The sequence below is a fragment of the Mauremys mutica genome, chromosome 13, assembly GCF_020497125.1.
Source record: "Mauremys mutica isolate MM-2020 ecotype Southern chromosome 13, ASM2049712v1, whole genome shotgun sequence".
In the NCBI taxonomy this organism is placed as follows: domain Eukaryota; kingdom Metazoa; phylum Chordata; order Testudines; family Geoemydidae; genus Mauremys; species Mauremys mutica.
In genome coordinates this window covers 25,475,494-25,488,992 of record NC_059084.1, presented here as the reverse complement: position 1 = coordinate 25,488,992, position 13,499 = coordinate 25,475,494, and the positions used below count along the sequence as shown (strand labels likewise).

The following is a 13,499-nucleotide window of genomic DNA, read 5'->3' as shown; positions in this document are numbered from 1 at the left end:
GCATAACTTAGGTCGACTTACTACGGTAGTATAGACAAGGCCTCAATTTCTTACCATGAAAGCTTCCCAGCACAGGAAGGCTGACCTACTTTCTTGTGTTGTACACGTGAACAAGTCACTACTGAGCACAGAATACTTACCCAGATAAAACTTCCAGGTACCAGATTTCAGAAAGTCTCCAGACCGCATCCTTCTGTGCAGTATCTTCCTCTTGGTGAACACTTCCACATGGAGAAAGCTATCTTCTGGGGCACCTCGGTCCATATTAAATGAATGCAACCTGAAGCCTGGGGTAGTAGGCTTTGAATATTTTCCTGCTTTGCAACAGCAGCTGCACTAGTTAATTCATTTGTGGTTAAACAAATTCCTCTTTAAAGCTCCAAATAAGGAGCTTGTATGCCTAGAGCTTCAAGTAATCCATTCAATCTCCCTGTACAGTAGTATGCTGCTGCTAATAATAATACAACCCAAATTATAGGACAATAACATTTATTTAGAGCATTAGGGATTCCACATTATACAAACCCTTCAATTTATTTGTATTTCACTGGTCCGTTTCTACAACAAATACATCAGATCTACTTTATAATAAAATTATTTACATTTCCAAACTAGACTGGGTTTGCCTGTAACCCTCTTACTGCTATTCACATACAGTACTTAAAACAACAGCACAATACATCATTTTAATACCTAAAAATAGCAACCCTGTAATCTAATTTTTTTTTTTTATGAAAAGTGGAAACTTAGAAATAAGTTTACAACTGTCTTTCCCTCCCTTGCATTTCTTACAACACATTAGCCTAATGCACTAACTCTGGACTTCATCTTATAATACCAGAGGGTTTAACAATAACCCAATTTTATATCCATTTATTTGTTTTTAGAAAAAATCTTTCACTTACTGGGAACAGTATAATATTCAGATGACTTTACTGTACATAATTTTATTATTTTTTCAAAAAAAGAAAAATCACAACTCAAAATTGCTATTGGTAAATACACACACATTTGCAAGTCTTGTGTTTCCATGCAGTATTTTACTTGGATTTTCTTCTTTTAGACTGCATTGCACTGGCATTCGTTTCTGAAATTAAAAGGAAAAACCTGTGGATGCTAAGCTAGTAAGCCTTTCAAGAGAGGCACACATATTGCTTTTTTTTTTTTTAAACACATGTTAAAAAAACATACTGTGGGGGAGGGGAATTCAGACTGAGTTCCCCAGGGCAGGGATTGTTTCTCATCTTGAGTTTTTACAGCACCTAACCCGATGGGTCCCTGATCCTGACTGAGGCCTTTAGGCAGATAGGACAATCCCAAATAAGTAATGATAATAAACTCTCAGTAGCTTCTCTTGCAATGATGTGTGCAAACAGCTTCCCCGCTCACAGGGAACATGTTCAGAGGCTTAAAATTTGCAAAGCTGTAAGATCCTTGGCTGAAAGATGCTGTGTAAGTATTATTACTGTATTAGCTCTAGTTATGATTCTGCCATCTTGCAAAGCATTACCACAAAAAGAAACCCAGGAAACATTACACATGGCTTGAAGAACTTGAACTACACAGTTACACGTGCACTCCAGAGATGGGTGCAATAGGAAAAAAATGAATGTTTTTTTTAAATGTGCCTTAAGTACAGAATCTATTGGTCCCACTACAGAGAGGGCTTGAGTCCTGATGTAACACAACTGTGTATGAAACTCTTGCTTTTGCTTAATGTATGGCTACTGTAGGGAGAATCCACTATGCTTCACTAATAACTTGCATTGCAAGTTACAAATACAGTAGCACTTCAGCTGAGGAAACAGAAGTACTTACAGAAGCTAGAGCGAAAGTAGAGGACATTTCAAGTGCACTCACAATTTCCACTTTAAAGCAGTAAGAAAAATATTGAGCAAGGACTAAGGAAACCTACATCCTTACAATTTTAACTAAATACAACATTGTAAAAGTTTGTGATGATTCTTTGGCTCTTTACAATGTCTTCTGAAGACTGTCCTTCGGTAACAGTCTGCAATTTAAAACCATGGGGGAAAAACAGTGTTGCAAGGCAACAAAGCAAAAAACCAAATATTGTGTGTAGTCCTGGCCTCTCATATTTAAGAAAGATAAATTCGAACTGGAACAGGTGCAGAGAAGGGCTACCAGGATGATCACAGAAATGGAGAACCTGCCTCACAAGAGGAGACTTGGCCTGTTTAGCCTAACAAAACAAACGCTGAGGGAAGATATGCTTGCTCCCTAAATATACATCAGAGAAATAAATACCAGGGCGGGAGAGGAGTTATTTAAGTTAAGGGCCAATGTTGGCACAAGAACAAATGGTTATAAATTGTCCATCAACAAGATTAGGCTTGCAATTAGACAAAGGTTTCTAACCATCAGAGGGGTGAAGTTCTAAAACACCCTTCCAAGGGAAGCAGCAAAGAATCCTGTGGCACCTTATAGACTAACAGACGTTTTGCAGCATGAGCTTTCGTGGGTGAATACCCACTTCTTCGGATGCCTTCCAAGGGGAGTAGTGGGGGCAAAAAAACTAATTTGTTTCTAGACTGAGTTTGATAAGTTTATGGAGGGGATGGTATGAGGATGTTGCCTACAATGGCATATGGCTCATTTGTGACTGTTATTAGCAAATATCTCCAATGGCTAGAGATGGGACTCTAGATGGGGAGGGCTCTGAGTCCCCAACAGAACCTCACCCACTCATTCCTTCCTGACCCCAGATATGGCATTTCAGCAAAATCCAACAGCCAGAGAATTTTTTCCCAGATGTCTAGCTTTTGGATCTTGCTGAAATGCTCAGGGTCCAACTGATTGCCATACCTGGGGTTGGGAGGGAATTTCCCCCGGTTCAGACTGGTAGAAACCTCAGAGGGATTTCCCTTCCTCTGCAGGATGGGACACGGGTCACTGGATGGTTTGAACTAGAGTAAATGGTGGATTCTCAGTAACTTGAAGCCTTTAAATCAAGATTTGAGGACTACAGTAACTCAGCCAGCGGTTATTGCCAGAGTGGGTGGGCGAGGTTTTTGTGGCCTGCGATTTCCAGGTGGTCAGACTAGATGATCATGCTGGTCCCTTGTGGCCTTAAAAATCTGAGTCTATAAAACACAATGGTATGTCCTTGTGCCCATTAAATGTTACTGTATTAAAGTCAGCATGAATAAAAAATTACAAAAATTTGATTAATCAAAAGCGACAATGATAAAGGCTGCAGCCAGACATGTTCCAATAGTTCTCAAGGGTATCTATTCAGTGCCTCTACTCAAAAGTGAATGGCACTAAGAGGCATGATTTATACCAACTGGAGTTTTTTGCTCCTAGAAATCAGTACCTGTCAGTTGAGTTTAGCTCCAAGCAGTCATGCAGCATTCATATCCTTTGGCCACAAGCAACACTAGCTGTACGGTTTGTTTTCTGTTTGTATTAAATAGGATTTCTGGTGTTTGGTAGAATAAATGGCAAACTTCCACCATTATATGGAGTACTGTTTCAATCACTCACTTTTGGAGCCAATAGTCTAATGTCTTCTGAACATTACTGGAATTCTAACACCGGTCACTACCCAAAACTACAAACTAGTGTGTGCTACATATGTAATGATCATGTAAACCTGACTCAGTTTGCCCACTTCTACCACTGTCCTTGGGTTGCTGCCTTTCAGCAAGGGCGTTGCACAAATGAGCTAGTCTGCAAAGCGACAACCCTCCCATCATTTAAATCCTTCCTGGGTAGAACCACTTCTTCCAAAATGCCTACAAGAACTAGCAAAGTATCTCTCTTCCAACAATGTCTTTTACTCCATCTTACTATGCACTAGATTTTGTTTAGAGAACTCTCCTATCCCTCACTGCACAGTGTCTGAAGTCAGTCTGTATGTTTCTTAGTGCATGGATTGTGTTTTATTTGTAATGAAAGGCACCTAACACATTCCTGAGTGCATTTAAAATAATAATTACACTTAAAAAAAAAGTTCTCATTCACTCTTAAAAGATAGAACAGACAGGAGTATGCACAAATTACAAACGTCTTCAGGTTCCATCAGTTCCCTAGCTAGTCATGACAGGCATAGAGGGTTTCCCATGAAAAATTCTTGGGTTTTTGTTTGTCATTTTTGTCCTGAACTTGCCCAATCATCTAAATGGGGGGGTGGGGGGGAAGGAAATCAAGCCCTTGTGTACAATTTGGTAAGCTGGACCTAGATTCTGTGGCAGCTTCAGATACATGGGTTTTTTTGTTTGTTTTTTAAAGGAGGTTTTTATTTCATTAATAGAAAAACAAATAGTGGAACAAACATGTTGTTTATTCTGATAGTAAATACCATTTATTTTATGCTGTTCCCACATTTTTAGTTTTTAAAGTGCCTTAGTCTGTCTGTAATGTTTAGGTTTCAGAATTAATCTACTATAGTGAATGGGGCAGGTTACACCTCCCAAAGCTATTGTTTCAGGCTGCCTCAAACTCATGAAGACATCCCTGTATCATTCTACAGTCTGTTCACATTTTCAAACTTCTTTAAAACCATCAAAGATCATTAATTTTTAAAATGAAAGATGAGATTCTGGAGCACAATTATGTTACAGGAAGTGAATTTCATGGCCATGGGACCGCAGAATACATAGATACCTCAATGCAATTTTTTATACTCATTTCAGTTCTGTATTTAGCTGGAAGTGCTCTCTGGAACACTTTGAAGGTAAAAATGTAAACATTTGTAATGCTTCCAGTGTGGGAAAAGGTTGCTGAATTTAATTTGATCAATTTCATTTCATTATAAATCTGTGTTATTTCTTAATGTTCTATATGTTATCTTTAAAGTATTGGCTGAAAAATCCTCCTGACATTCTCTCTACGTCATTACATGAGTCTAACCTACCAGACCTTTACTGACACGAGACTGATCCCTTCAGCTCAGTCTTCACTTAAAAGTTAGGTGGACGTAGGTATGCTAGTCAAAGGTGTGAAAAAGCCAGACTCTGACTGACGTAGCTATGCTGACCTAACTCCCAGTGTAGAGGCTGCTATGTTGAAGGAAGAATGTTTATGTCAACATATGGCCTGGTCCACACCTAAAACAGGTCAACCTAGCTATCTCACTCAGGGCTGCGAAAAGGCCCTGTGCAATGTCATTAGGTCAACCTGACCCCCGCTATAGACACAGCTTGGCTGACAGAAGAATTCTTCCATCGATCTGCATATGACCTCTCAAAGGGGTGGATCTATTACAGCAATGGAAAAACCCCTTCGGTTGCTGTAGTAAGAGGAGACCTACCCATAGCTACTGTCATTTGGGGATGTGGTGTTCTTAAATCAACGGGAAAAAATGAGAAGCAGTTCAGCAGTTACTCACCCATGGCTGCGATAGCTCCTGTACCTGCTGCTTGTGCCCAGCCCTGCTCCTGCCTTTGATCCAGCCTTGCCTCACTCCAGGTAACCCAGCTCCGACCCTCAGCTCTGGCATCTGGTCTCTGACCTGTGACTCCAACCACTAGGCCTGACCACTCATGTCCCAGTCACTGACATCATGAACCAGGCATTTTACTAGTGAACATGTATGTGCCACACAAATGTTGCATACTTTGTTCCTGACCATAGCCCTTAGAGAAATAAGACACTCCTGCAACTGCTGATGCCATGGGTTAATATCTGTAACTTTAGGATTTCACATGTTCTTGGACAGAACAGCTGAGGATCTGTGTACTAGCAAACAAAACTCTTAGACTGTAATTGAGGCAGCATTCTAAGCATGCCTGAGCAGCATAACAAGACCATTTGGATTTGTGAAAGCAGATCACACACTAGAAGACATAAGCTTTTGTCTCACTTCTTTCAGACTATAGGAAAAATGTCACCGTCTTGCCTGAGTACGCTTCTTTCAATGTCTGCCCATTACTGCCAAGAGTACTATATTTTAAGAGTACTATGATTTTTTTGAATGCTATGTTAATGAGTACTGCAGAAAACAAACTACAGTAGAAAATTTGCATACAAGAGATTTACTGTAGGTACTGAACTATGTAAACTTCGAAACTCCAGCCTGTCTCTAACTCATCAGTACTAACTCTAGGATTAGGAGCATACACTGAACACCATAAGCATGGTGCACTTATTCAAATGACATTATTATTTTGGAAACTACTTCACTTCCTGCCCACTCCACAGTAACGATGGCTGTGCATTTTACCTTTTGCCGTGCTAGAGGCAGATGACGGCCTGGAGGACCTCTTGCGCTGTCCATTCTCTACTGTTTCCTGTGAAGCAGCAGATTCCTCTGTTCTTGAATTTCTTCTACTCGGAGTTTTAGATTTTTCACAACTCTCTTTTGCCTCATTACTAATAAAGTGAGACAAAAATATTTCTGGTGAAGCGCAAGAATCTTTTTTTAAAATGCAATTCATTAGACAAGCATATTGGTACCAGTTCCAGACCCTTAGCACTGAAGATATGAAATGCTAGGGATAAGGGAAGAGTATTTGCAACATTCAAATGACAGAGAAATTAGGTATATTTTAAGTGGTCAGCAGATATCACCATTACTGAAGTCTAGGAAAAGTCTTAGGTTAGATAAGAAACTGCTATAATAAGGAAATACAGAACTGAAGTCACAGATGAACACAAGAGAGAATTGTGAACTTTTAAGAAGGGACTATTGTCAACTATTTTGTCTAACTAAGAGTTGCTTCACTAATCTTTCTAAATGATTTATTCCCAGACCAAAACAGGCTTTATTAAGATGGGCTTAATGCTTTAAAAGAATTAACAACAAAGTGCAATTCTGCCATGAAAAGTTATTCTACAATGGTACTGTGAGGCTTCAGCTTTATTTTCTCTCACACCATATTTGCAGGTGTTTACATTTAAAACTGTTTACTCATTTCTACTAGCCTTGCAAACTCATCTTGTGCTCTGGGAATTAAGCTACATTATTTTCTTCTCATACACAGACACTAGTAAATTTCACTGTTGTATGCAGTGTTTTTGCAGCCCTGTTGGCCACAGGATATTAGAGAGAAGGTGGTTGAGGTAATACCTTTTATTGGACCAATTTCTGTTCCTGAGATAGACAAGCTTTTAAGCTACTCAGAGCTCTTCCTCAGGTCTGGGAAAGGTGCCACAGCTAAACACAAGGTTAAACAGATAGTTCAACACACATTTCTAAAGGACCATTCAAGATGACTACAGGGGTGTTAACGGGGCACTTCATCGGATAAAAGGGGGATCAGTGGGTTACAGATTGTTGTCATAATCCATAAATCCAGTGTCTTTATTAAGACCATGACCAGACCCTAGCAGAACAGATGCAAAACCTGCAGACATCTCTCCACTGCTACAATGATCAACATCCCCCACAACACACCTTTCAAGATCCATGGATCCTACACATGCTACTGTGTACCTCATCCAGTGCACTAAATGCCACAACGACGACTATGTGGGTGAAACCAGACAATCACTATGCTCTTGAATAAGCTCACAGAGAAAAATTTAAAAAGACATGAAAAAAAAAACCCCTGCATCACCTATGGGTGAACACTTTTCACAGAGTGATCACTCTATGTCTGACCTATCAGACCTCATCCTCAAAGGAAACCTGCACAACACTTTCAAAAGGGGAGCCTGATGCTAGACACTAAAAATCCTGACTTTAATAAAGATGCTGGATTTATGGCTTATTACAACAATCTGTAACCCCCCTTTTTGTCCTATGACTACAGGGGCGTTAACAAGCCACTTCACCGTTAGAAGATGGGTTAACTACTCATGCTAAACTATTTGTTCAACCTTGTGACTAGCTGTGCCACTCTGAGTTACCTTTCCCAGACCTGAGGAAGAGCTCTGTATAGCTCAAAAGCTTGTCTCTTTCACCAACAGAAGTTGGTCCAATAAAAGATATTACCTCACCCACCTTGTCTCACCAGTAAATTTCAACAGTCCAAATGAAGCCTTCAGTGACATCTATGCAACCCTATTGTCTTCTGTGGGTTCACAAGGTAACTAAGTGGAACCAATTAAACAACTCTCTGTTGATAACACACAAGAAGGAACAGAATTCACTTCATGCCCTCTTCATGGGATGTCTCTGCAGGACTAACAAGAATAAAAATGTATTTTAGTCAGCAGTCCTGAGTCTGAAAAAACACACAGAGGAGACCTGTAGAGTACAAAGGTTCTATTTTTACATAGTCACTTCTAAGAGGAAATCTTCATTTTAAGAGAGAAAACTTATACAAGTTTGTAGTTTTAACAGCTGATGTCTGAACGCCAAGGAATTCAACAGTCAAGTTATAAAGACAAAAAGGCACAGAACATTGGTAAGAATGGAAGGGCAGAGAGCAGGTAACCAGGTAGGCAAATAAGTATCCTCATTTTACATATGGGAATACAGAGGCACAGAAAAACTAAATGACTTGCCTAAGACATAAAACAAGTGTCAACACTAGGCTTCGATCCCAGCTCTCCAGATCTCATATCTAACCCACTAGATCAGTGTTTTTTAACGTGTGGGTTGCAACCCCCTGTGGGGTCACTGGAGGGATTTAGGGGGTTGCAAGCAAGGCCAGCATTAAGGGGTAGGAAGCAGGGAAATTGCCTGGGGCCCCACATCACAGGGGGCTCTGCAAAGCCAGTTTACATGTTTCATGGGGGGCCGAAGCCCTGAGCCCTGTGCCTGCAAGCCACGGTGGGGCTGAAGCCCTGTGCCTTGAGACATGGGGAGCCGACAGGGTCAGCGCTAGGTTTTTTGCCACCCCAAGCAAAAACAAAACAAACAAACACACACACACACCTCCGAGAGCGCAACTGCCAAAGCAAACCCCATGCTTGGTTTGCTGGTGCCTAGAGCCAGACCTGGGGGTCAAAGCCTGAAGCCCTGATCTTAAGGTAGGCTGTTGCAATTTTTTCTAGGGGAGTCACAATTTTTTTTTTAAGTCCAAAGTGGGTTACCAGCACAAAAAAATTGAGAAACATTGCACTTTAGCCTAATCCATTAGATTAGCATTCCACATGTAGGTCCCTTAGCCTCTGTTTTCCCATATGTGATTAGTAAAATAAAGATAATGATAATTATCTACTTCAGAGGGGTGTTGAGGCCTACCCAAATAACATTTGTAAATGTCTGTAAGTATGACATCCAGTCACTGGCAGAGGTAGAAATGGAACTGGAGGTCTGACTCCCCATACCTGTGATTAATGCAGAAGACTGTGACATTTGAAGGTGCCACTAGAGCCACTGCCCTTGCTGCTTTTACAGGGATTAGGAAATCCAAAACAGCCAGAGACAACCTTTCCTGAATTGTGTATGACCTTTAGTACTTTGCATGAGGCAGGGCTCTCCTAATGTGCGTGATACTTATGCGCAGTTCTGAAAGTCCACATTCAGCTTGGGAGGATTCCTTAACTCCATAAAAACTGACTTGCAGAAAACTTCAGAGGGATTCATAAAGTGACACGCTCTGCCAAAAAAGGAATTACTTGTTTCTGAGTCACTGATAACTCAGAAGAAAGTTATCTTGAATGCTTTTAGATCAATGTCCTAGAAGATAAAGCACAAGATGGGGTATTGGTGTCTGTTACAGACCACCAAATCACACAAGAGAACAGGATGACCAGCTTCTTTGCACCTATCTATAATGTTAGGGGGGGAAAAGGTGTGTGATCATGGGCAACTTCAATTTGAGTGACACGTGTTGGAGGTCTCATGCTGCCAGTACTCAAACATCCTTAGAATTTCTAAATATTACAGATGACCATTTCCTAACTCAAAGTGTGGCATCCAACACAGGGGGAATTTTATATTAGACCTTGTCTTAGCTGATAAGGGGGAACTGATCACAGAATTAAAAATTAATGGTTGCTTATGTACAGGTGATCATGACTTGATCACATTTATAATGTGCAAACAGAATGAAGTCCAGACTAGTAGTATATATAGTTGGTGCCAATATTACAAAGCTGAAAACAATTATGAGACAAATCATCTGGGAGGAAAAATGTAAATCAGAAACATGTGACTGATAATTTGTAATTGTTTAAGAACACTTTACTAGATGCCCAAAGAGCCACAATCGAGGAAGCAAGCTGTATTGGTTAAAAAAAGATCTGGTTTAAAGAGGAAGTAAAGGCACCTATAAATTTTTTTAAAACAATAATATATAACAAATGAAAGAAAGGGGAAGTAGATAGTAATGAATATAAATCAGAATGTAGGAATGGTAGACAAATCATAAGGGACACAAGGAGAACTCTATGGCCAGCAGAGTGAAGAACTATAAGAAGGGGATTTTTTTTGTTTTTTTTCTAAAGTATATTAGGAACAAAAAGAAACCTAACAATGGTATTGGTCCATTACTCGATGAAAATGATAGAACTATCAATAATAATAATGCAGAAGAAGTGGAATTGTCCAATAAAAATTCTGTTCTGTATTCAGGGAAAAACAGATGCTGTAGTCATATCATATAACACACTTTCCATTCCACTAGTATCTCAGGAGGATGTTCAACAGCTACTACTAAAGTCAGACATTTTTAAATCAGCTGGTCCAGATAACTTGCATCCAAGAGTTTTACAAGAGCTGGCTGAGGAGTTCACTAGACTGTTAAAGCTCATTTTCAATAAGACTTGGAACACTGGGGAAGTTCCAGAAGACTGAAAGAAAGAATATTTAAATATCTACAGAATCTTTTAAAATGGCAAACAAGATAACAGGTAATTTATAGGCTTGTCATTCTGATATCGATCCCAGGCAAGATAATGTAGGATAATGGGGGAAGATGGAAAGAGGGAGTGGGAAAGGAAGGGGGAAGAGAAGGGAGATGAGGGATGGGGCATTGGGGCAAGGGGGATAAGGGCGGGGACAGTGGGGAGAGCAACGTGGAGGGGATGGGGCAGGAAGGCAGTTACAGCAGCATTGGGAGGCATGAGAGCAGCAGCATCGTTTCAGCAGCTGGTGCCGGAGTGACCACAGCTCCCACGTTCAGGTCACCAGAGCAGCAGCTGGGGATCCCCCGTTAAGCTGGCCCATCTCTCCCCAGCACCAGCAGCCAAGGTACCACTCCGGGATGGGGAAGGTGAGAGGGGGGAGAGCCAGCGAACCAAGGGAACTGGCTTCAGCACAAGCATGCACATGCACGCATTGCCTCCCCAAATATAGCAGTCAAACTACACCTATGCTTGTGTGGCTGACAGGCTGATGGTGTCAGGGAGCTGATACCCAGCTAAGCACAAGTAGGACTCCCTCTTGCTGGAGGCAGGAGTAATGAGATGACTCAATCCAAGAACTGTCACAGTGATGTAGTCAATTAATGAAGAACTAAAGAAAGTAACATAATTAATGCCAGTCAACATGAGTTTTGGAAAACAGATTCTGTCAAACTAACTTTGTATCTTTTCTTGATGAGATTACAAGTTTGGTTGATAAAGGTAATAGTGTTGATGTAATATGCTTAGACTTCTGTAAGGCATTTGACTTGGTACCACATGACATTTTGATTAACAAACTAGAACAACATAAAATTAACACCGCACACATTATGGATTAAAGCAGGGGTTCTCAAACTTTTGGGGGGTCACAAGCTGTGAGCCTCCACCCACAGAGCCTGCTTTACCTCCAGGATTTATAAGTGTTAATAATTTAAAAAATGTGTTTTTAATTTATAAGGGGGGGGTCGCAGTCAGAGGCTTGCTGTGTAAAAGGGGTCACCAAACAGAAGTTTGAGAACTACTGGATTAAAAACTGGCTAACTGATAGGGCTCAAAAAGCAATTGTAAACAGGGAATCATCATCTAACAAGTGCGTTTCTACTGGGTTCCAAAAGGGATTGGTTTTTGGTCCTACGCTATTAACATTTTTATCAGCGACCGGGAAGAAAACAAAATCATCCCTGATAAAGTTTGCAGATGACACAAAGACTGTGGGAATAGAAAATAATAACAAGGACAGGTCACTGAACAATCTGGATTGCTTGGTAAGCTGGGCACAAGCAAACAGTATGTGTTTTAATAGGGCTATATGTAAACATATTGTGATGGGGCAAGGCCAGATGGCTGCAGTAAAGTAGTGAGGAACAGGTATGTTAGCCCCAGGCTAAACAACTCCCTGGTACCATGGTAACCAAATGGCAGTTGCTCCAGGTTAATCAAGACACCTGGGGCCAATTAAGATCTTTCTAGAAGGCAGTGGAGATAGTTACATTGATTGGGACACCTGAAGCCAATCAAGGGCTGGCTGGAACTAGTTAAAAGCCTCCCAGTTAGTTAGTGAGGTGCGCATGTGAGGAGCTGGGAGCAAGAGGCGCAAGGAGCTGAGAGTGAGAGGGAGAGTGAGAGGGAGAGGGAGAGGGAGAGGGTATGCTGCTGGAGGACTGAGGAGTACAAGCATTATCAGACACCAGGAGGAAGGTCCTATGGTGAGGATAAAGAAGGTGTTTGGAGGAGGCCATGGGGAAGTAGCCCAGGGAGTTGTAGCTGTCATACAGCTGTTACAGGAGGCACTATAGACAGCTGTGATCCACAGGGCCCTGGGCTGGAACCCGGAGTAGAGGGTGGGCCCGGATTCCCCCCAAACCTCCCAACTCCTGATCAGAAACAGGAGGAGCTGACCCAGACTGTGCGTTCCACCAGAGGGGAAGATCACTGAGGTGAGCAAATCCACCAATAAGCGCAGGGCTCTTGTCACAATATACATCTAGGAACAAAGAATGTGCCCATACTTACAGGACAGAGGACTCTACCCTGAGAATCACTGACTCTGAAAAAGATGTGGGGGCTGTGGTTGATAATCAGCTGACCATGCGATGCTACGGGCCAAAGGGTACTGCGATCTTTGGATGCATACATGGGGAATCTTGAGTAGGAATAAAGAGGTTATTTTATCTCTCTATTTAGCAATGGTGTAACTGCTGCTGGAATATGGTGTCCAGTTCTGGTGTCCACACTTCAAGAATGATGTTGATAAATTGAAAAAAATTCAGAGAAGAGCCAGGAGAAAGATTAAAGACTTAGAAAACATGATTTATAGTTAGGGACCTGCCAAATTCACAGCCATGAAAATGTGTCACGGACCATGAAATCTGGTCTCCCCTGTGAAATCTGGTCTTTTGTGTACTTTTACCCTATACTATACAGATTTCACGGGGGGAGACCAGTGTTTCTCAAATTGGGGGTCCTGTTCCTAAATGGAGTTGCAGAGGGGTTGCAAGGTTATTTTAAGGGGGTCGCAGTATTGCCACCTTTACTTCTGCACTGCCTTCAGAGCTGGGTGGCCGGAGAGCAGCAGCTGTTGGCCGGGCACCAAGCTCTGAAGGCAGCGCCCCGCCAGCAGCAGTGCAGAAATAAGTGTGGCAATGCAATACCATGCCACTCTTACTACTATACTGCTGACTTCAGACCTGGGTGGCTGCTAACTGAGGGCCCAGCTCTGCAGGCAGCAGGGCAGAAGTAAGGGTGGCAATACCATACCATGCCATCCTTACTTCTGCACTGCTGCTAGCGGCAGC

The 13,499-nt window shown here is 41.6% G+C and overlaps 1 protein-coding gene across 2 annotated transcripts in view; it reads right to left on the bottom strand.

Annotated features, from left to right (window-relative positions):
- Positions 1-472: 472 nt before the first annotated feature.
- NCOA6 (nuclear receptor coactivator 6) overlaps positions 473-13,499 on the bottom strand; it is a 76,302-nt gene continuing 63,275 nt past the window's right edge. For both annotated transcript variants that reach the window (XM_044986509.1, XM_044986510.1), the window contains exons 15-16: positions 6,188-6,336; positions 473-1,087 (exon numbers count right to left, since the gene is read on the bottom strand). In XM_044986509.1, coding sequence (XP_044842444.1) covers positions 1,041-1,087; positions 6,188-6,336 — 196 coding nt within the window. In that variant the 3' untranslated portion in view covers positions 473-1,040. The remainder of the gene's footprint in view (positions 1,088-6,187; positions 6,337-13,499) is intronic.